The sequence below is a fragment of the Salvelinus alpinus genome, chromosome 2, assembly GCF_045679555.1.
Source record: "Salvelinus alpinus chromosome 2, SLU_Salpinus.1, whole genome shotgun sequence".
Classification (NCBI taxonomy): Eukaryota; Metazoa; Chordata; class Actinopteri; order Salmoniformes; family Salmonidae; genus Salvelinus; species Salvelinus alpinus.
Genome location: NC_092087.1, coordinates 101931338 through 101955705, shown reverse-complemented (window position 1 = coordinate 101955705; position 24368 = coordinate 101931338). Strand labels below are relative to the sequence as shown.

At 42.2% G+C, this 24368-nt stretch overlaps 2 protein-coding genes across 6 annotated transcripts in view; one reads left to right on the top strand and one right to left on the bottom strand.

Annotated features, from left to right (window-relative positions):
- LOC139546449 (piggyBac transposable element-derived protein 4-like) overlaps nt 1–16570 on the bottom strand; it is a 252812-nt gene extending 236242 nt beyond the window's left edge. The window contains exons 1-3 of the mRNA XM_071354835.1: nt 15986–16570; nt 14714–14811; nt 14401–14578 (exon numbers count right to left, since the gene is read on the bottom strand). Coding sequence (XP_071210936.1) covers nt 14401–14578; nt 14714–14811; nt 15986–16331 — 622 coding nt within the window. The 5' untranslated portion in view covers nt 16332–16570. The remainder of the gene's footprint in view (nt 1–14400; nt 14579–14713; nt 14812–15985) is intronic.
- LOC139546469 (piggyBac transposable element-derived protein 4-like) overlaps nt 1–24368 on the top strand; it is a 226838-nt gene that overhangs the window by 109612 nt on the left and 92858 nt on the right. The window lies entirely within an intron of this gene.

The following is a 24368-nucleotide window of genomic DNA, read 5'->3' as shown; positions in this document are numbered from 1 at the left end:
AAAAAGATGCCCAGGGTCCCTGCTCATCTCCGTGAACGTGCCTTAGGCATTCTGCAAGGAGGCATGAGGACTGCAGATGTGGCCAGGGCAATAAATTGCAATGTCCGTACTGTGAGCGCCTACGACAGCGCTACAGGGAGACAGGATGGACAGCCTATCGTCCTCGCAGTGGCAGACCACGTGTAACAACACCTGCACAGGATCGGTACATCCGAACATCACACCTACAGGTACAGCATGGCAACAACAACTGCCCAAGTTACACCAGGAACGCACAATCCCTCCATCGGTGCTCAGACTAGAGGTCGACCGATTATGATTTTTCAACGCCGATACCGATTATTGGAGGACCAAAAAAAGCCGATACCGATTAAATCGGCCGATTTTTATTTATTTATTTGTAATAATGAAAATTACAACAATACTGAAGGAACACTTATTTTAACTTAACATAATACATCAATACAATCAATTTAGCATCAAGTAAATAATGAAACATGTTCAATTGTTTAAATTATGCAGAAACAAAGTGTTGGAGAAGAAAATAAAAGTGCAATATGTGCTATGTAAGAAAGCTAACGTTTCAGTTCCTTGCTCAGAACATGAGAACATATGAAAGCTGGTAGTTCCTTTTAACGTGAGTCTTCAATATTCCCAGGTAAGAAGTTTTAGGTTGTAGTTATTATAGGAATTATAGGACTATTTCCCTCTATACCATTTGTATTTCATTAACCTTTGACTATTGGATGTTCTTATAGGCACTTTAGTATTGCAAGTGTAACAGTATAGCTTCCGTCCCTCTCCTCGCTCCTCCCTGGGCTCGAACCAGCAACACAACGACAACAGCCACCATCGAAGCAGCGCTACCCATGCAGAGCAAGGGGAACAACTACTAGAAGGCTCAGAGCGAGTGACGTTTGAAACGCTATTAGCGCTAACTAGCTAGCCATTTCACTTCGGTTACACCAGCCTCATCTCGGCAGTTGATAGGCTTGAAGTTATAAACAGCGCAATTATTATTATTTTTTTCTTTATTTCACCTTTATTTAACCAGGTAGGCAAATTGAGAACACGTTCTCATTTACAATTGCGACCTGGCCAAGATAAAGCAAAGCAGTTCGACACATACAACAACACATAGTTACACATGGAGTATAACAAACATACAGTCAATAATACAGTGAAAAATAAGTCTATATACAATGTGAGCAAGTGAGGTGAGATAAGGGAGGTGAAGGCAAATAAAATATATTAATAAATAAAAATATAAAAAAGGCCATGGTGGCGAAGTAAATACAATATAGCAAGTAAAAAAACACTGGAATGGTTGGTTTGCAGTGGAAGAAGGTGCAAAGTAGAGATAGAAATAATGGGGTGCAAAGGAGCAAAATAAATAAATACAGTAGGTAAAGAGGTAGTTGTTTGGGCTAAATTATAGATGGGCTATGTACAGGTGCAGTAATCTATGAGCTGCTCTGACAGCTGGTGCTTAAAGCTAGTGAGGGAGATAAGTGTTTCCAGTTTCAGAGATTTTTGTAGTTCGTTCCAGTCATTGGCAGCAGAGAACTGGAAGGAGAGGCGGCCAAAGGAAGAATTGGTTTTGGGGGTGACCAGAGAGATATACCTGCTGGAGCGCGTGCTACAGGTAGGTGCTGCTATGGTGACCAGCGAGCTGAGATAAGGGGGGACTTTACCTAGCAGGGTTTTGTAGATGACCTAGAGCCAGTGGGTTTGGCGACGAGTGTAAAGCGAGGGCCAGCCAACGAGAGCGTACAGGTCGCAGTGGTGGGTAGTATATGGGGCTTTGGTGACAAAACGGATGGCACTGTGATAGACTGCATCCAATTTATTGAGTAGGGTTTTGGAGGCTATTTTGTAAATGACATCACCGAAGTCGAGGATTGGTAGGATGGTCAGTTTTACAAGGGTATGTTTGGCAGCATGAGTGAAGGATGCTTTGTTGCGGAATAGGAAGCCGATTCTAGATTTAACTTTGGATTGGAGATGCTTGATGTGAGTCTGGAAGGAGAGTTTACAGTCTAACCAGACACCTAGGTATTTGTAGTTGTCCACATATTCTAAGTCAGAGCCGTCCAGAGTAGTGATGTTGGACAGGCGGGCAGGTGCAGGCAGCGATCGGTTGAAGAGCATGCATTTAGTTTTACTTGTATTTAACCTGTTGAGGATGGGGGCGCTGTTGTGACTATTTATGCTAATCGTGTAATTTTTGAAACGGCTTCCCACAAAATCCTTGATCGTACAATATGCATATTATTATTATTATTGGATAGAAAACAGTCTATAGTTTCTATAGGAGTTGAAATTTTGTCTCTAAGTGGAACAGAGCCCATTCTACAGCAATTTCCCTGACATGGAGTCAGATTTCAGAAATTTTGGCCCCTGATCTGGAGTCAGTTAAAAGGGCACTGTTATTGCTATGAGTATACGGACACTGCTTACGTCTTCCCCTGGATGCCTTTACGTGATGACGATTTGAATGGGGTCGATTGCGCGTTCACAGGCACTACAAATTAAAAAACCCTGAGGCTAGTCACTCTTTTGGAGCTGCGTCATGCGCCTAGAGGACACCGACCCGCACCTGTTCCAAGCATTAGTGGAGGGAGTAATATTACTCGGGTCATGTTTCTACTCGTTATGGGAGTTAAAAACATCATAAGGTAGTTAATTTAAAGCGTTTTATACCAATTTATATCCGTTTAGTGCGATTTTGGGACATTTATTTCTGAAACGCTGTGAATTGCTGGGCACGCTTCCAGTTCATCCCGAACGCAGTTGGCATTTCAACATGGCAAGAGGACAGCTTTCCACCAAAAGACGATTACTCCCAAGAAAGGATCCTTTGCCCAAGATACTGATGGAAGAACAGCTCAAAGTAGGACATTTTTATTATGATAAATCGTGTTTGTCGAAAAATGTTAGTGGCTTAGGACGCCATGTTTTTTGACGTAGCTTCGCGCAAACTGTATTGAAAAGTAAGGATAAATTAAAAAATGTAATTCCGCGATTGTATTAAGAATTAAATTGTCTATCAATCCCTGTCCACCCTATATTTTTTAGTCACGTTTATGAGTATTTATGTATAAGAGTAGATCACTGTCTAAGTGGAGCACGGACATTTTCTCACCAGCTTGGCTACATTTCACATTGTCTAACCATGATTTTGGTGGCTAAATATAAACATTTTCGATCAAACTCTATATGGATTGTGTAATATGATGTTACAGGAGTGTCATCTGAAGAATTCTGAGAAGGTTAGTGAAAAAATTAATATATTTTGGCGATGTTGACTTTTATCGCTCACTTTGGCTAGAATCAATGCTGGGCTGCTATGTGCTATGTGCTATGCTAATATAACGATTTATTGTGTTTTCGCTGTAAGACACTTAGAAAATCTGAAATATTGTCTGTATTCACAGGATCTGTGTCTTTCGATTAGTGTATGCTGTGTATTTTTACGAAATGTTTGATGATTAGTAAGTAGGTAAACACGTTGCTCAATGTAGTTTTTCTAGTCCATTTGTGACGGTGGGTGCAATTGTAACCTATGCCATCTACCTGAAATATGCACTTTTTTCTAACAAAACCTATCCCATACCATAAATATGTTATCAGACTGTCATCTGATGAGTTTTTTTCTTGGTTAGGGGCTATAAATATCTTAGTTTAGCCGAATTGGTGATAGCTACTGGTGTTGGTGGACAAATAAAATATGGTGGATTATGCTAATGTGTTTTTAGGTAATAGATGTACATCTTTACATATTGTGTCTTCCCTGTAAAACATTTTAAAAATCGGACATGTTGGCTGGATTCACAAGATCTGTGTCTTTCATTAGCTGTATTGGACTTTAATGTGTGAAAGTTAAATATTTTAAAAAAATATTCTTTTTGAATTTCGCGGCTCTGCCTTTTCAGTGGGGGTGGGGGGGGAGTGCCGCTAGCGGCACCCTCATCCTAGACAGGTTAAGAGCAATTGGAGGCCACGGAAGGAGAGTTGTATGGCATTGAAGCTCGCCTGGAGGGTTGTTAACACAGTGTCAAAAGAAGGGCCAGAAGTATACAGAATAGTGTCGTATGCGTAGAGGTGGATCAGAGACTCACCAGCAGCAAGAGCTACATCATTGATGTATACAGAGAAGAGAGTCAGTCCAAGAATTGAACCCTGTGGCACCCCCATAGAGACTGCCAGAGGTCCGGACAACAGACCCTCCGATTTGACACACTGAACTCGATCAGAGAAGTAGTTGGTGAACCAGGCGAGGCAATCATTAGAGAAGCCAAGGCTGTCGAGTCTGCCGATGAGGATGTGGTGATTGACAGAGTCAAAAGCCTTGGCCAGGTCAATGAATATGGCTGCACAGTACTGTTTCCTATCGATAGCGGTTAAGATATCGTTTATGACCTTGAGCGTGGCTGAGGTGCACCCATGACCAGCTCTGAAACCAGATTGCATAGCGGAGAAGGTATGGTGGGATTCGAGATGGTCGGTAATCTGTTTGTTGACTTGGCTTTCGAAGACCTTAGAAAGGCAGGGTAGGATAGATATAGGTCTGTAGCTGTTTGGGTCAAGAGTGTCCCCCCCCTTTGAAGAGGGGGATAACCGCAGCTGCTTTCCAATCTTTGGGAATCTGACGACGACACGAAAGAGAGATTGAAAAGGCTGGTAATAGGGGTGGCAACAATTTCAGCAGATAGTTTTAGAAAGAAAGGGTCCAGATTATCTAGCCCGGCTGATTTGTAAGGGTCCAGATTTTGCAGCTCTTTCAAAACATCAGCTGACTGTATTTGGAAGAAAGAGAAATGGGGAAGGCGTGGGCGAGTAGCAGAGGGGAGGGCAGTGCTGTTGACCGGGGTAGGGGTAGCCAGGTGGAAAGCATGGCCAGGCGTAGAAAAATGCTTGTTGAAATTCTCAATTATAGTGGATTTGTCGGTGGTGACAGTGTTTCCTATCTTCAGTGCAGTTGGAAGCTGGGTGGAGGTGTTCTTATTCTCCATGGACTTTACAGTGTCCCAGAACTTTTTTGAGTTTGTGTTGCAGGAAGCAAATTTCTGCTTGAAAAAGCTAGCCTTGGCTTTTCTAACTGCCTGTGTATACTGGTTTCTAGCTTCCCTGAAAAGTTGCATATCACGGGGGCTGTTCGATGCTAATGCAGAACGCCATAGGATGTTTTTCTGTTGGTTAAGGGCAGTCAGGTCAGGAGAGAACCAAGGGCTATATCTGTTCCTGGTTCTAAATTTCTTGAATGGGGCATGCTTATTCAAGATGGTGAGGAAGGCATTTAAAAAAAATATCCAGGCATCCTCTACTGACGGGATGAGATCAATATCCTTCCAGGATACCTCGGCCAGGTCGATTAGAAAGGCCTGCTCGCTGAAGTGTTTCAGGGAGCGTTTGACAGTGATGAGTGGAGGTCGTTTGATCGCTGACCCATTACGGATACAGGCAATGAGGCAGTGATCGCTGAGATCTTGGTTGAAAACAGCAGAGGTGTATTTGGAGGGCAAGTTGGTTAGGATGATGTCTATGAGGGTACCCGTGTTTACGGAATTGGGGTGGTACCTGGTAGGTTCATTGATAATTTGTGTGAGATTGAGGGCATCAAGCTTAGATTGTAGGATGGCTGGGGTGTTAAGCATGTTCCAATTTAGGTCGCCTAGCAGCACAAGCTCTGAAGATAGATGGGGGGCAATCAGTTCACATATGGTGTCCAGAGCACAGCTGGGGGCAGAGGGTGGTCTATAGCAGGCGGCAACAGTGAGAGACTTGTTTTTAGAGAGGTGGATTTTTAAAAGTAGAAGTTCAAATTGTTTGGGAACAGACCTGGATAGTAAAACAGAACTCTGCAGGCAATCCTTGCAGTAGATTGCAACACCGCCCCCTTTGGCCGTTCTATCTTGTCTGAAAATCTTGTAGTTAGGGATGAAAATGTCAGAATTTTTGGTGGTCTTCCTAAGCCAGGATTCAAACACGGCTAAAACATCTGGGTTGGCAGAGTGTGCTAAAGCAGTGAACAAAACAAACTTAGGGAGGAGGCTTCTAATGTTAACATGCATGAAACCAAGGCTATTACGGTTACAGAAGTCATCAAAAGAGAGCGCCTGGGTAATAGGAGTGGAGCTAGGTACTGCAGGGCCTGGATTCACCTCTACATCACCAGAGGAACAGAGGAGGAGTAGGATAAGGGTACGGCTAAAAGCTATGAGAATTGGTCGTCTAGAACGTCTAGAACAGAGAGTAAAAGGAAGTTTCTGGGGGCGATAAAATAGCTTCAAGGTATAATGTACAGACAAAGGTATGGTAGGATGTGAATACAGTGGAGGTAAACCTAGGTAATGAGTGATGATGAGAGAGATATTGTCTCTAGAAGCATCATTGAAACCAGGTGATGTCATCGCATATGTGGGTGGTGGAACTGAAAGGTTGGATATCTAGTGAGCAGGGCTAGAGGCTCTACAGTGAAATAAGCCAATAAACACTAACCAGAACAGCAATGGACAAGGCATATTTACATTAAGGAGAGGCATGCTTAATCGAGTGATCATAAGGGTCCAGTGAGTAGAGGTTGGTTGGGGTCACGGCGATCCAGACAGCTGGCCGGGTAGGTGGCTATCCGTAGCAAGATAACATAGGATGGAGGTCTGTTTTTTTTTTTTTTTTTTTTGTCACCTCGTTCGTTTCCGTCGGTAGATTAGTGGGGTTCCGTGTGGTAGAGGGGATCGATCCAATTGGCAAAATAGATATAGTGACCCAAGAAAAAAAAAGAAAAAAATTGTCCGGTATACTTATTCAGATAGCAGCCGATAAGACAGCTAATAATTAGCAGATGGGTATTCAAAAACGTCGCAGTGGAAAAGCCTGTTGAAACCACCTCGGACAATTACGTCGGCAGACCAGTCGTGATGGATCGGCGGGGCTCCGTGTCGGCAATAAGGGTCCAGTCCAATTGGCAAAAGAGGTATTGTAGCCCAAGAATTCGCTGGTAGACCTCTTCGGCTAGCCGGCAGATGGGCCTAGCTCGAGGCTAGCTCAAGGCTAACTGGTGCTTGTTTCGGGACAGAGGTATTAGCCAGTAGTAGCCACTCGGTTGCAGCTAGCTAGCTACGATGATCCGGTGTAATTGTCCAGAGCTTGCGTCAGGAATCCGGTGATGTGGTAGAGAAAAAGCAGTCCTATATGCTCTGGGTTGATATCGCGCCTGCAGACTGGCAGGTATTGGCCCGAGCTAAGGGTGAAGACCGCAGCAGTGGCTAACTGACTACTAGCTAGTAGCTAGTTATCTGGCTAGCTTCTGATTGGGGTTACGGTTCTAAAGTATAAAAAATAGCAGATCCGTACCACAGTGGGTGAGGCGGGTTGCGGGAATGTATATTCAGTTCCTAGATGGAAAGTGAAATTAAAATATATACGAAATGTATACGAAAAATACGAGGACTATTTACGCGGGACAAGACGGGACAAGACAAACACACGTCCGACTGCTACGCCATCTTGGAGCAATGCTTGACGTACAACGAAGAGCTGCTGGCAAAACGCACGAAAGTGCTTTTTGAATGAATGTTTATGCGCCTGCTTCTGCCTACCACCGTTCAGTCAGAAACTTAGATACTTGTATGCTTGTATGCTCAGTCAGATTATATGCAACGCAGGACACGCTAGATAATACCTAGTAATATCATCAACCATGTGTAGTTAACTAGTGGTTATGATTGATTGTTTTTTTTATAAGATAAGTTTAATGCTAGCTAGCAACTTACCTTGGCTTACAGCATTTGTGTAACAGGCAGTCTCCTTGTGGAGTGGAACGAGAGAGAGGCAGGTCGTTGTTGCGTTGGACTAGTTAACTGTAAGGTTGCAAGATTGGGATCCCCCGGGCTGACAAGGTGAAAATCTGTCGTTCTGCCCCTGAACAAGGCAGTTAACTCACCATTCCTAGGCCGTCATTGAAAATAAGAATGTGTTCTTAACTGACTTGCCTAGTTAATTAAAGGTATACATTTTTAGGTATTAAATTAAAGAAGAAAAAAATTATTATAATAATTCGGCGCTCAAAAATACCGATTTCCGATTATGAAAACTTGAAATTGGCCCTAATTTAATTGGCCATTCAGCTTAATCGGTCGACTTCTAGCTCAGACTGTCCGCAATTGAATGAGAGAGGCTGGACTAAGGGCTTGTAGGCCTGTTGAAAGGCAGGTCCTCACCAGACATCACCGGCAACAACGTCGCCTCTGGGCACAAACCCACCGTCACTGGACCAGACAGGACTGGCAAAAAGTGCTTTTCACTGACAAGTCGCGGTTTTGTCTCCAGGGGTGATGGTCGGATTCGCGTTTATCGTCGAAGGAATGAGCGTTACACCGGGGCCTGCACTTTGGATCGGGATCGATTTTTTAGGTGGAGGGGCCGTCATGGTCTGGGGCGGTGTGTCACAGCATCATCAGACTGAGCTTGTTGTCATTGCAGGCAATCTCAACGGTGTGCGTTACAGGGAAGACATCCTCCTCCCTCATGTGGTACCCTTCCCACAGGGTCATCCTGACATGACCCTCCAGCATGACAATGCCACCAGCCATACTGCTCCTTCTGTGCATGATCTCCTGCAAGACCGGAATGTCAGTGTTCTGCCATGGCCAGCGAAGAGCCCGGATCTCAATCCCATTGAGCACGTCTGGGACCTGTTGGATCGGAGGGTGAGAGCTAGGGCCATTCCCCCCAGAAATGTCCGGGAACTTGCAGGTGCCTTGGTGGAAGAGTGGGGTAACATCTCACAGCAAGTACTGTCAAATCTGGTGCAGTCCATGAGGAGGAGATGCACTGCAGTACTTAACCTGTTTGGGATAAGGGGGCAGTATTTTCACGTTCGGATGAAAAGCGTGCCCAGAGTAAACTTCCTGCTACTCAGGCCCAGAGGCCAATATATGCATATTATTAGTAGTATTGGATAGAAAACACTCTGAAGTTTCTAAAACTGTTTGAATTATGTCTGTGAGTATAACAGAACTCAAAAGGCAGGCGAAAACATGAGAAAAATCCAACCAGGAAGTGGGAAATCTGAGGTTTGTAGTTTTCAACTCATTGCCTATCGAATGTACAGTGTCTATGGGGTCATATTGCACTTCCTAAGGCTTCCACTAGATGTCAACAGTCTTAGAACATTGTTTGAGGCTTCTACTGTGAAGGAGGGGGGAATGAGAGCTGTTTCAACCAGAGGTCTGCCAGAGTGGCATGAGCTGATCACGCGCCTACACGTGAGAGCGACCTGCGTCCCATTGCAATTCTAAAGGCAAAGGAATTCTCTGGTTGGAACATTATTGAAGATTTATGTTAAAAACATCCTAAAGATTGATTCTATACATCGTTTGACATGTTTCTACGAACTGTAATATACATTTTTGAACTTTTCATCGGAACGTTCGCCTGGACTTGCCCGCGCCTCGTAAGTTTGGATTTTTTTACCAAACGCGCTAACAAAAGGAGGTATTTGGACATAAATGTTGGACTTTATCGAACAAAACAAACATTTATTGTTGAACTAGGATTCCTGGGAGTGCATTCTGATGAAGATCATCAAAGCGAATATTTAAAACGCTATTTCTGACTCAACAACATGGCGGGTATCTGCATGGCTTGTGTCTGAGCGCCGTACTCGGATTATTGCATGGTTTGCTTTCTCCGCAAAGCTTTTTTTAAATCTGACACAGCGGTTCCATTAAGGAGAGGTATATCTATAATTCCATGTGTATATCTTGTATTATCATCTATTTATGATGAGTATTTCTGTTGAAACGATGTGGCTATGCAAAGTCACTTGATGTTTTTGCAACTAGTGAATCTAGTCACCTCAATGTAAACTCAGATTTTTTTATATAAATATGAATTTAATCAAACAAAACATGGATGTATTGTGTAACATGAAGTCCTATGAGTGTCATCTGATGAAAATAATCGAAGGTTAGTGATTCATTTTATCTGTATTCAGGTTTTTGTGAAGCTATCTTTAGCTGGGAAAAATGGCTGTGATTATTGTGGTTTTGTGGTGACCTAACATAATCGTTTGTAGTGCTTTCGCTGAAAAGCCTATTTGAAATCGGACACTTTGGTGGGATTAACAACAAGATTACCTTTAAAATGATATAAGACACATGAATGTCTGAGGAATTTTAATTATGAGATTTCTGTTTTTTTAATTTGGCGCCCTGCACTTTCACTGGCTGTTGTCATATCATCCCGTTACCGGGATTGCAGCCATAAGAAGTTTTAAGACTCCATCATGTTTCATCATTAGATGCTAAAGTCCTCCTTTAAGACCCTATCATGTTTAGAATGTGTCTGGAAGCGCTACTCTATCTATCCTACTCTCATCCATTCGCTTTTAATAATATTTAATAATAATGTTATCATACGTAATAACTAACTTTAATAACTAGGGTTAATACCTGCCTGGCGCCCCAACAAAATCTTTATCTTTACCCCCCTCTAACAATACCGCTATAGAATTAGCATAGTAGGCCATGTAACTTAAGGTCATCTGAAATTTTTAGGACTAAATAACTATTCCTTGCCACCCATTCTGAAACTCACTGCAGCTCTTTGTTAAGTGTTGCTGTCATTTCAGTCGCTGTAGTAGCTGACGTGTACAGTGTTGAGTCATCCGCATACATAGACACACTGGCTTTACTCAAATGTCGTTGGCATGTTGTTGGTAAAGATTGAAACAAGCAGGTGCCAAACAGCTGCCCTGGGGAATTCCTGATTCTACCTTGATTTTGTTTTACAGGCTTCCATTAAAGAACACTCTCTGTGTTCTGTTAGACAGGTAGCTCTGGGGCGGCAGGTAGCCTAGTGGTTAGAGCGTTAGGCCAGTAACCAAAAGATTGCTGGATCGAATTCCCGAGCTGACAAGGTAAAACTCCGTCGTTCTGTCCCTGAACAAGACAGTTAACCCACTGTTCCTAGGCCGTCATTGAAAATAAGAATTTGTTCTTAACCAACTTGCCTAGTTAAATAAAGGTAACATTTTTTTTAAGCTCTTTATCCACAATATAGCAGGGGGTGTAAAGCCATTCGTTTTTTTCAGCAGCAGACTACGATCGATACTGTCAAAAGTCGCAATGAAGTCTAACAAAACAGCCCCAACAATATTTCTATCGTCATCAACTTCTCTCAGCCAATCAGTCATTTGTAAGTGCTATGCTTATTGAATGTCCTTCCATATAAGCTGAAAGTCTCAATTTGTTAACTGTAAAATAGCATTGTATCTGGCCAATCTATTTTTTCAAAAAAATGTAAGGGTTGGTAATACGCTGATTGGTCGGCTATTTAAGCCAGTAAAGGGAGCTTTACTATTCTTGGTTAGTGGAATGACTTTAGCTTCCCTCCAGGCCTGAGGGCACACACTTTCTAGTAGGCTTACATTAAAGACAAGGCAAATACAGTATATCACAAAAGTGAGTACGCCCCTCACATTTTTGTAAATATTTGGGTATATCTTTTCATGTGACAACACTGAAGAAATGACACTTTGCTACAATGTAAAGTAGTGAGTGTACAGCTTGTATAACAGTGTAAATTTGCTGTCCCCTCAAAATAACTCAACACACAGCCATTAATGTCTAAACCGCTGGCAACAAAAGTGAGTACACCCCTAAGTGAAAATATCCAAATTGGTCCCAAAGTGTCAATATTTTGTATGGCCACCATCATTTTCCAGCACTGCCTTAACCCTCTTGGGCAGGGGTGTCAAACTCATTCCACGGAGGGCCTAGTGTCTGCAGGTTTTTGGTTTTTCCTTTCAATAAAGCCCTAGACAACCAGGTGTGGGGAGTTCCTAACTAATTAGTGATGTTAATTCATCAATCAAGTGTAAGGGAGGAGCGAAAACCCGCAGACACTCGGCCCCCCGTGGAATGAGTTTGACACCTGTGCTCTTGGGCATGGAGTTCACCAGAGCTTCACAGGTTGACACTTGAGTCCTCTTCCACTCCTCCATGACGACATCACAGAGCTGGTGGATGTTAGAGACCTTGCACTCCCCCACCTTCTGTTTAAGGATGCCCCACAGATGCTCAATAGGGTTTAGGTCTGGAGACATGCTTTGCCAGTCCATCACCTTTACCCTCAGCTTCTTTAGCAAGGCAGTGGTGGTCTTGGAGGTGTATTTGGGGTCGTTATCATGTTGGAATACTGCCCTGCGGCCCAGTCTCCGAAGGGAGGGGATCATGCTCTGCTTCAGTATGTCACAGTACATGTTGGCATTCATGGTTCCCTCAATGAACTGTAGCTCCCCAGTGCCGGCAGCACTCATTCAGCCCCAGACCATGACACCCTCACCACCATGCTTGACTGTAGGCAAGACACACTTGTCTTTGTACTCCTCACCTGGTTGCCGCCACACACGCTTGACACCATCTGAACCAAATACTTTTATCTTGGTCTCATCAGACCACAGGACATGGTTCCAGTAATCCATGTCCTTAGTCTGCTTGTCTTCAGCAAACTGTTTGCGGGCTTTCTTGTGCATCATCTTTAGAAGAGGCTTCCTTCTGGGACCACAGCCATGCAGACCAATTTGATGCAGTGTACGGTCTGAGCACTGACAGGCTGACCCCCCACCCCTTCAACCTCTGCAGCAATGCTGGCAGCACTCATACGTCTATTTCCCAAAGACAACCTCTGGATATGACGCCAAGCACGTGCACTCAACTTCTTTGGTCGACCATGGCGAGGCCTGTTCTGAGTGGAACCTGTCCAGTTAAACCTCTGTATGGTCTTGGCCACCGTGCTGCAGCTCAGTTTCAGGGTCTTGGCAATCTTCTTATAGCCCAGGCCATCTTTATGTAGATCAACAAATATTTTTTTCAGATCCTCAGAGATTTCTTTGCCATGAGGTGCCATGTTGAACTTCCAGTGACCAGTCAGTATGAGGGAGTGTGAGAGCGATGACACCAAATTTAACACACCTGCTCCCCATTTACACCTGAGACCTTGTAACACTAAAGAGTCACATGACACCGGGGAGGGAAAATGGCTAATTGGGCCCAATTTGGACATTTTCACTTAGGGGTGTACTCACTTTTGTTGCCAGCGGTTTAGACATTAATGGCTGTGTGTTGAGTTATTTTGAGGGGACAGCAAATGTACACTGTTATACAAGCTGTACACTCACTACTTTACATTGTAGCAAAGTGTCATTTCTTCAGTGTTGTCACATGAAAAGATATACCCAAATATTTACAAAAATGTGAGGGGCGTACTCACTTTTGGGATATACTGTAGGAGTCGCAATATCGGCCGCTATTATCCTCAATTTTCCATCCACGTTGTCAGACACCGGTGACATTGATTTTTTTGCCCAAAATTTAATTGAAGATGCTCCATTTTTTTTTACTATCATTCTTCATGTCATTTATCTGTTTCATAGTGTAGTTTCTTCTTCTTTTTATTTAGTCACATGATTTCTCTATTTGCAATACGTTTGCCAATCAGTTATACAGCCAGACCTATTTGCCATCTCTTTAGCCAATTCATCATACCATTTTTTAATTCCTTACCAATCCACGTGGATTTAACAGTGTTTACAGTAATATTCTTAATGGGTGCATGCTTATTAGTAACTGGGATAAGCATTTTCAAATGTGTCAAGGGCAGCGTCTGGTTGCTCATCATTACACACCACGGACCAACAAATATTAATTACATCGACAACATAGGAATCACTACAAAACTTATTGTATGAACTCTTTAACACAATATTAGGCCCAGCCTTTGGAACTGTGGTTTTCCTAGACATGGCTACTATATTGTGATCACTACATCTGATGGATTTGGATACTGCTTTAAAACACATTTCTGCAGCATTAGTAAAGATATGATCAAAACATGATGATTTCATTCCTCTACTGTTTGTAACTACCCTGGTAGGTTGACTGATAACCTGAACAAGGTTGACGGCACTGGTTACAGTTTGAAGCTTTCTCTTGAGTGGGCAGCCTGATCACAGCTTTCCTCCAGTATTAGTTAATTAATTAACAGTGTCTGGAGTTTAGTTTGCCTGTTCAACAGTCTTGTAAAGATAGGGGGGTTGACTGGGACAGGCAATGTAACATCCATGTTTTAAGGAAAAGTTTTTGTAAAACAAGCATCTTACATTGGATCATCTTTTAACTTTCTCTCTAAAGCTAACTTTCATCAAGGTTTTATATGGTCTATTGGTTTCTCTCTTTTCATTGGCAGAATCCTTTTTCAGTGTTATGATATTCATAACATCCATATCCACCAGTCTATCTTCCTGTCAACTAACAGAACTCTGCTAGTTGTCCTGGTAACAGATACCAGTGGGCAGATCTATTGTATTTGTTCAAACTAAACTACAGCACTTACTTTGATGTGTCAAATCTGATCCTTTCTTCTCTTCTCCTCCTCTCACAGTTCCACCCAGCCCCGTTGTTTTCCTGCAGTCCACCAGCAGCACAGACAACCTCTTCATACCCAGCAGTACGGCGCTACCGGGAGAGCCATGACACGGGGACTCCGAGAGGGAGGAAGGGCTAGCGTTGTCCTGGTAACCATAAAGAGGGGACACAGACACATATCATTATGGATGCTGATGTCATTGTTGTCATGAAGTGCTTTACAGAAACCCAGCCCAGACCCCGATAGAGCAAACTGTATGCTAGACCAGACCAAGCTGTACCATCTGGTGTTCTGATCTGGAGAGATTCTTCTCTGCCTCGTCAGCATCAGGATGTTGTTGAGGCTCCCCAAAGGGTCCACGATAGTCACGTCTCTCTCCTGTGTGAACGAGAACAGCAAACAGACGTAAACTTATGACCATCTATTACAATCAAGAGGCATGAATATGTCTAAAATTGCCTTTTTTATCATGATTTTGTCAAATATTGTTTGTGTTGCAAATGTATAGGGTCAATTCCAATTCTCTCCACTGGGATTCTCTGCCTCTAAGCCTAATACAGGGGCTAAGTCACTGGCTTACTGGTGCTCTTTCATGCCGTCCCTAGGAGGGGTGCGTCACTTGAGTGGGTTGAGTCACTGACGTGATCTTCCTGTCTGGGTTGGCGCCCCCCTTGGGTTGTGCCGTGGTGGAGATCTTTGTGGGCTATACTCAGCCTTGTCTCAGGATGGTAAGTTGGTGGTTGAAGCTATCCCTCTAGTGGTGTGGGGGCTGTGCCTTGGCAAAATGGGTGGGGTTATATCCTTCCTGTTTGGCCCTGTCCGGGGCTATCATCGGATGGGGCCACAGTGTCTCCTAACCCCTCCGTTCTCAGCCTCCAGTATTTATGCTGCTCTCTAATTATCTCTTTCTTTCTCTCCCTCGGAGGACCTGAGCCCTAGGACCATGCCTCAGGACGACCTGACATGATGACTCCTTGCTGTCCCCAGTCCACCTGGCCGTGCTGCTGCTCCAGTTTCAACTGTTCTGCCTGTGGCTATGGAACCCTGACCTGTTCACCGGACGTGCTACCTGTCCCAGACCTGCTGTTATCAACTCTCTAGAGATAGCAGGAGCGGTAGAGATACTCTTAATGATCGGCTATGAAAAGCCAACTGACATTTACTCCTGAGGTGCTGCACCCTCGACAACTACTGTGATTATTATTTGACCATGCTGGTCATTTATGAACATTTGAACATCTTGGCCATGTTCTGTTATAATCTCCACCCGGCACAGCCAGAAGAGGACTGGCCCCCCCTCATAGCCTGGTTCCTCTCTAGGTTTCTTCCTAGGTTTTGGCCTTTCTAGGGAGTTTTTCCTAGCCACCGTGCTTCTACACCTGCATTGCTTGCTGTTTGGGGTTTTAGGCTGGGTTTCTGTACAGCACTTTGAGATATCAGCTGATGTACGAAGGGCTATATAAATACATTTGATTTGATTTAGAATGCCCCGTTAAAACAATACATTAAATCAAGAACTTCATAGTGCCCCTGTTTTTAAGACAGTACTCACTGTTTGTAATCCGATCTTCAGCCTCCTCCTTTTTCACTCCCAAAACGTCTTCCTCCTCTTTTATTGAGATAGCCTCCTCTTCCTCTTTTACTCTAAAAGGTTCTTCCTCTTCTTTCACTACATTCTCTTCTTTCAATGTTATGGCATCTTCCTCCTTTTTGATTCTGAAAGCTTCTACCTCCTCCTCTTCCACTCTGACAACCTCTTTCCCATATTCCTCTTTCACTGTAATATCATCCTCTTCTTCTTTCAATGTGAAAGCCTCCTCTTCCTCCCTTTTCATCCTGAAAGCTTCTTCCTCTCCTTTCATCAGAGCTTCTTTCTCCGTCGAGCTTAGTGAGCTCATGTTCCGGTCGATTAGCCTAGTGCATTATCAGTTTACCACATTTGCTAATTTAACAAGCAAATTACGTTTAAATGAACTAGTAGACAAGTAAACAGAATTATATTCAAAACACTAAGAGTAAAATACACAAGATTGGTCTGAAGCGCTTCAATGTTTCGGTTTTAGGGTCGCTAGCAAATCACCACGTTGGCTGAATCAGAAGCCTTTTGTCGCTGTTGAAGAAGTCTCCAGTTCCGTCCACTAGATTATACGTCACGCAAGCAGCATCCCCTGAAAGACTCAAATCGCCATCTGCTGACTGGAGTGGGTAACGCAGATTGGAAAAATATTAATTACAATGTTTATTCTTGCAAGATATGTCATGAGAGGTAATAATAAATAAATAAACAGATGTTATGTTTTCTCTTACTTCTTACAGCCAATACTTTCCTCCAGGGCTGACCTGCCCATTAGGTAGGATTAGGTGACAGATTAAAGAGTTTTCATTTTTTGTCATAGTTATTCTGAACCCTCTGCCTGCAGGTCATCGGTAAATTCGCACAAGTGATTTGTAGTTTCCTTAACTTTCTGAAGAGGAAACAGCCCGGAAATCCCCCTGTCTGAGTGCATTTGTCTACCACTATGTGTAGCTGTTAGCGATGATGCTAATGACAACCATCTTCTGGTTGATGGAAAAGCTTTCCCAAAAACCTTGTCAATTAAATGTTAACTACAAAGTAGTCTATGCCTACCTGGCAGAATGATATCATGATTATTTGCATCAATCCTGTTGTGATTTGTTCAGCAAACTCTGCAATCACATGTGTGCTACAGAGACACCACCAACCAAGCAAGGCTCTTGCTGGTGCCTCTTGAATTAAAGGGTATCTACACATAAAAATGAAAATGTCTTAGATTTTTCTCAGACTTCAAAAGTGGTCTCCTGATGTGGTTTAAGTATTGTTGTGGACTTAGAACATCCAAAGTTGTTGTTTTTCTATTAACAGTGTGATTTAGAGAGAAAAACAGAAAAACAGGGACAAATCAGAAACCTGGAAAAATGGAATTAGGTTAAAAAAAGAAAAGAAAAGGGATTTGATAGGGCCCTAAATATTCTATTCAGTTTCTCTCATTACTGGATTATCTAGGGATAGTGTAGAGTAACAGCTGTATCCCGAAGTGACCTTTAACCTCCCTGCTCCTCAATACTTCTTCCACTGGATCAAAGCTTCAGCCAAGTAGGATACATGATAGTGGCAACACATGGAGTTGGGTTGGATATTGTCATGGTAGGATACATGATAGTGGCAACACATGGAGCTGGGTTGGATATAGTAATGGTAGGATACATGATAGTGGAAACACATGGAGCTGGGTTGGATATAGTAATGGTAGGATACATGATAGTGGAAACACATGGAGCTGGGTTGAATATAGTCATGGTAGGATACATACACGCAAGATGTTCTTTACGATTCGGCCATCAGATTTGCCACCAATGCTCCTTATAGGACACCTCACTGCACTCTATACTCCTCTGTAAACTGGTTATCTCTGTATACCAGTTGCAAGACCCACTGGTTTAATGCTTATTTATAAAACACTCTTAGGCCTCACTCACCCCTATCTAAGATATCTACTGCAGCCCTCATCCTCCACATACAACACCCGTTCTGCCAGTCACATTCTGTTAAAGGTCCCCAAAGCACACACATCCCTGGGTCGCTCCTCTTTTTAGTTCGCTGCAGCTAGCGACTGGAACAAGCTGCAACAAACACTCAAACTGGACAGTATTATCTCCATCTCTTCATTCAAAGACTCAATCATGGACACTCTTACTGACAGTTGTGGCTGCTTCGCGTGATGTATTGTTGTCTCTACCTTCTTGCCTTTGTGCTCTTGTCTGTGCCCAATAATGTTTGTACCATGTTGTGTTGCTACCATGTTGTGTTGCTACCATGTTGTCATGTGGTGTTGCTACCATGTTGTTGTTATGTGGTGTCGCTACCATATTGTTGTCATGTAGTGTTGCTACCATGTTGTTGTCATGTGGTGCTGCTACCATGTTGTGTTACTACCATATTGTTGTCATGTTGTGTTGCTACCAGGTTGTTGTTATGTGGTGTTGCTTCCATGTTGTTGTTATGTTGTGTTCCTACCATGTTGTTGTTATGTTGTGTTGCTACCATGTTGTTGTTATGTTGTGTTCCTACCATGTTGTTGTTATGTTGTGTTGCTACCATGTTGTTGTTATGTTGTGTTGCTACCATGTTGTTGTTATGTGGTGTTGCTACCATGTTGTTGTTATGTTGTGTTGCTACCATGTTGTTGTTATGTTGTGTTGCTACCATGTTGTTGTTATGTGGTGTTGCTACCATTTTTTTGTCATGTTTTGTTGCTACCATGTTGTTGTTATGTTGTGTTGCTACCATGTTGTTGTTATGTGGTGTTGCTAACATGTTGTTGTTATGTTGTGTTGCTACCATGTTGTTGTCATGTGGTGTCGCTACCATGTTTTTGTCATGTAGTGTTGCTACCACGTTGTTGTTATGTGGTGCTGCTACCATGTTGTGTTGCTACCATGTTGTTGTTATGTGGTGTTGCTACCATGTTGTGTTGCTACCATGTTGTTGTTATGTTGTGTTGCTACCATGTTGTTGTTATGTGGTGTTGCTACCATGTTGTTGTTATGTGGTGTTGCCACCATGTTGTTGTCATGTTGTGTTACTACCATGTTGTGTTACTACCATGTTGTTGTCATGTGGTGTTGCCACCATGTTGTGTTGCTTCCATGTTGTGCTGCTGCCATGTTGTGTTGCTACCATGTTGTGCTGCTGCCATGTTGTGTTGCTACCATGTTGTTGTTATGTGGTGTTGCTACCATGTTGTTGTTATGTGGTGTTGCTACCATGTTGTGCTGCTGCCATGTTGTGTTGCTACCATGTTGTGCTGCTGCCATGTTGTGTTGCTGCCATGTTGTTATTATGTGGGGTTGCAACCATGTTGTTGTCATGTGGTGTTGCTACCATGTTGTGTTGCTGCCATGTTGTTGTTATGTGGTGTTTCTACCATGTTGTTGTCATGTGGTGTTGCTACATGTAATAATAACATGTATGATTTATATAAAGTTCTTTAGTAAAAAACATTAGTGACATAATTTAGTATTTAATATTACATAGTAAACTTTAATAATTGTAATATGTATGTTTAAATGACTGTACTAAAGTTTTTGAATAAAATAAAAGGTTTGAAAGAAAATGTAATTTACCTTCAATGAAATATATCTCTCTCTCTTTCTCTCCCTCTATCTCTCCCCTTGGCTGGGAATGTTAAGGGTTAAGAAGTTGTGAATCTAAGGGGCCCTTGCACACAGGGGAACTATATGTATGTAACAGTATAACTTTACGTCTGTCCCCTCGCCCAAACCCGGGCGCGAACCAGGGACCCTCTGCACACATCAACAACAGTCACCCATCGTTCTACAAAAGCCGCGGCCCTTGCAGAGCAAGGGGAACCACTACTTCAATGTCTCAGAGCAAGTTAGCGCACCACCGCTAACTAGCTAGCCATTTCACATCGGTTACATGTACACAAAATAACTAACAACCTGGACCCCCAGGTGTCTTTCAAAACATATGTTTTACTAATGACCTAAACAGATCATTTTTACCCTTTTAAAAATAGTTATGGGGGGAGGTCCGGGGGATGTCTGTCTTTGAAAGGGTCATTGTAATCTTTAAGATGTCCCCTTTACTGATGACCTAAACAGATACATTTTACCCCCCATAAAAGACTGTCCGAGGGATGTCTCAGTCAACCCCCCCAAAATAAGCCCCAGAGGCCTCACCCCATCCTCTTTGAAAGGTTCATTGTACTCTTAAACTATACTTCCTTTACTGACGACCTAAACAGATCACTTTTACCCTTTAAAAAAATAGTTGTCAGCTATCCAGATTTAATGGTCAAGAGGTCGTGAACCGAGGGGCCCTTGCACACATGTTGTGTTTAGGTAAACGTTTTCTGTTTATGAAGGAATACATGATTGAGAGGATATAGACCACAAAAAAAAGATAATTGTATTCTTAACGATGTGCCCTTTACTAATGACTTAAACAGATCATTTTACTCCATGAATAACCTTTTACTGCAGGGGGCTAAATCAGGGGCCTTCAATGCTGCAGAAAAGTTTTGGTACCCTTCCCCAGATCTGTGCCTCAACACAATCCTGTCTCGGAGCTCTACGGACAATTCCTTCAACCTCATGGCTAGGTTTTTGCTCTGATCTGCACTGTCAACTGTGGGACCTTATATAGACAGGTGTGTGCCTTTCCAAATCATGTCCAATCAATTGAATTTACCACAGGTGGACTCCATTCTAGTTGTAGAAACATCTCAAGGATGATCAATGGAAACAGGATGCACCTGAGCTCAATTATGAGTCTCATATAGCAAAGGGTCTGAATACTTTTGTAAATCATTTTTTGTGTTTAAAACATTTGCAAAAATGTATAAAAAACTTGTTTCCGCTTTGTCATTATGGGGTATTGTGTGTAGATTGCTGAGGAAATGTTTCATCTAATACATTTTTTAATAAGGCTGTAACATAACAAAATGGGGAAAAGTCAAGGGGTCTGAATACTTTCCAAAGAAACTGTAAGTGATTGAGGAGAGAGCATAATTGCTATATTCTAATTAAAATCATTGACCCATAAGGGAACATATGACCAAAGCAATGCGTGACCCATACAGAATTAAAAAAATATTAATCTCAATGAGAAATATAATTAAATAAACAAATGTTTGCCTAATCAAAGACATGAAAACTGGTAGGGAACATTGTATTTAGCTAGGATTTCATATGGACAGAAAGGTTACTGAGAATAACAATAGACAATAGTTAATGTTGCTAGTTTAGGGATGAAGATAGTGAAGGTTCATCAATGTTAAAGATGTTTTTTATTTTGACGTGGAAACAACGTTTATTCAACCAGTGGGAGGCTTGTAAATGCCCCCAGGAAAGTGGAATGAGGAACTCTTCATTGAGACAATGATAAACAGCAATCCGTGGGAGAGTTGTGGTGGATATTATAAAATAAGGATCTGCTGGAGTCCAAGTCAAACCAAGATTCTTTATTTCTGAGCTCAGAGAGAATAACAGAGTTTGGTATTTTATTAGGATCCCCATTAGCTGTTGCAAAATCAGCAGCTACTCTTCCTGGGGTCCACACAAAACATGACACATAATACAGCACATCAATAGACAAGAACAGCTCAAGGACAGAACTACATACATTTTGTAAAAGGCACACGTAGCCTACATATCAATGTATACACACAAACTATCTTGGTCAAATAGGGGAGAGTGGTTGTACTGTGAGGTGTTGCTTTATCTGTTTTTTGAAACCAGGTTTGCTGTTTATTTGAGCAATATGAGATGGAAGGCAGTTCCATGCAATAAGGGCCCTATATAATACTGTACGCTTTCTTGAATTTGTTCTGGAAACTTGGGGACTGTGAAAAGACCCCCGGTGGCATGTCTGGTGGGATAAGTGTGTGTGTCAGAGCTGTGTGTAAGTTGACTTGTAAGAACTTTGATGATATCTGTACATTATAGGAACACCTGTGATGACAAAAGTACAATGATTCATGTTTTGCTTTAGCTTGAGATTAAGAATCAGTGGTTGACACCTTGCAAGTGAATGAAAAGGTCAACTGTACAAAATCAGATGTCTGTGTGTTGAAACTATATTTTAGTTAACAGATGGATAAAGGGAACTAAGAGTTCCTGTTGATACTATGTTCCAGTCTTACTTCCAGTCTGACATGATAGCAATAAGGGGAAGAGTGATTGGGAAACTAACTGCCAATAACGCAATAAGCTGAACTCCGCCTAGCAGAGACATCTTTGTATTAGCAACTATTAATTATGAGCTTATATGGTGTTAAAGTTAAGGGACATCACCCTGGGCGGGGTGATCCTCAGTAGGGGATAAAAAGGAAAAACACCATATTTTGTACTGAGTGTTGCTTGCAAATTGCTGTAAGTGTAAACTCCGTGTTGCAATCCTTATTAAACAAACTAACCTCTGATCAAATAAGTTTTCCTGTGGTCTCTTCTGTGCACATAGGGCAGAATTCCCTTACAGACTATGCAAACAATTTGGGATTTTCAACACATTCATGTTTCTTATAAAAAGAAGAAGTGATGCACTCAGTCTCTCCTCAACTCTTAGCCAAGAGAGACTGGCATGCATAGTATTTATATCAGCCCTCTGATTACAATTAAGAGCAAAACGTGCCGCTCTGTTCTGGGCCAGCTGCAGCTTTACTAGGTCTTTCCTTGCAGCACTGGACCACACGACTGGACAATAATCAAGATGAGACAAAACTAGAGCCTGCAGAACTTGCTTTTTGGAGTGTGGTGTCAAAAAAGCAGAGCAACTCTTTATTGCGGCTAGACCTCTCCCCATCCTTACAACCACTGAATCTATATGTTTTGACCATGACAGTTTACAATCTAAGGTAATGCCAAGTAATTTAGTCTCCTCAACTTGTTCAACAGCAACACAATTTATTACCAGATTCAGCAGAGGTCTAGAACTTAAGGAATGATTTGTACCAAATACAATGCTCTTAGTTTTAGAGATGTTCAGGACCAGTTTATTACTGGCCACCCATTCCAAAACAGACTGCAACTCTTTGTTAACCTGTTATGGCTGCAGGGGGCGTGTTGAATAACTGGAAAGAGGTGCCCATTTTCAAACGGCCTCGTACTCAATTCTTGCTCGTACAATATGCATATTATTATTACTATTGGATAGAAAACACTCTCTAGTTTCTAAAACCGTTTGAATTATTTCTCTAAGTGAAACAGAACTCTTTTTACAGCCCATTTCCTATCCGGAAGTGAGATTTCCAAAAGTGAGGTCTCTCTTCAAGAGCTTGTCTATAAAAGGGCATGTCACTTAGGACTGTAGAAACACGTCATACACCTTCCCCTGGTTGTCATGCGGAAGTGAGAGCAGAAATGACTTGATTATCTCGTTCTGGGATTGAATACAACCTCTTGGAGTGAGAGGTCCGCCATTTTTTTTTTTTTGGAAGGCGCGAAGTTGGACCTGGAATCGCCTCCTGGAAAACCGTCGTTATAGGTGAATATGATCTCCGGCTTCGATTTTATTTGATACATGTCACAATATCATCCTAAAGTATGTTTTTTCAATATAGTTTTATTATATTATTGAAATTTATTCGGGAGTTTTAGCGTGATGCGTTGTATGACTTCGCTCAGGAAGGAGAGGTTAGCGTCGCACGGCCAGTGTGCTTTCTAATTCAAGAGGGAAATAGTTCGTTCTGGATCCAAACAAAGACGGTTCTGAACAAAGGACCCCTTGTACAACATTCTGATGGAAGATCAACAAAGATAAGGACCCAATTTGGGATGCTATTTCATATATCTGTCGAACTGTGCTATCGCTACCGTTTGCCTTGAATCAATGCTGTTGTGTGATAGCTATTGTAGTAAGCTAATATAACGATATATTGTGTTTTCGCTGTAAAACACTTCAAAAATCGGAAATATTGGCTGTATTCACAAGATCTTTGTCTTTCATTTGCTATCCACCATATATTTCTCTGAAATGTTTTATGATGAGTAATTAGGTAGTTGACGTTGGTGTCTGTATTTACTCTGGCTACTCCCGTGCTATTTCTGACTGTAGCTATGATGGTAGCTATGATGGTAGCAGTAATGTAAAACTGATTTATAGCTCAAATATGCACATTTTTCGAAGAAAACATAGATTTATTGTGTAACATGTTATAGGACTGTCATCTGAGGGAGTTGTTTCTAGGTTAGATAGGTTGGTTCTAGGTTAGTTAGGTTGGCTTTGTGCATGGTACCTGCATGCTACCGGTGCTGTGAAAAATGTCTGTCTGTCTTTTGTATTTGGTGGTGAGCTAACATAAATATACGTGGTGTTTTCGCTGTAAAACATTTTAAAAATCGGAAATATTGGCTATATTCACAAGATCTTTGTCTTTCATTTGCTATCCACC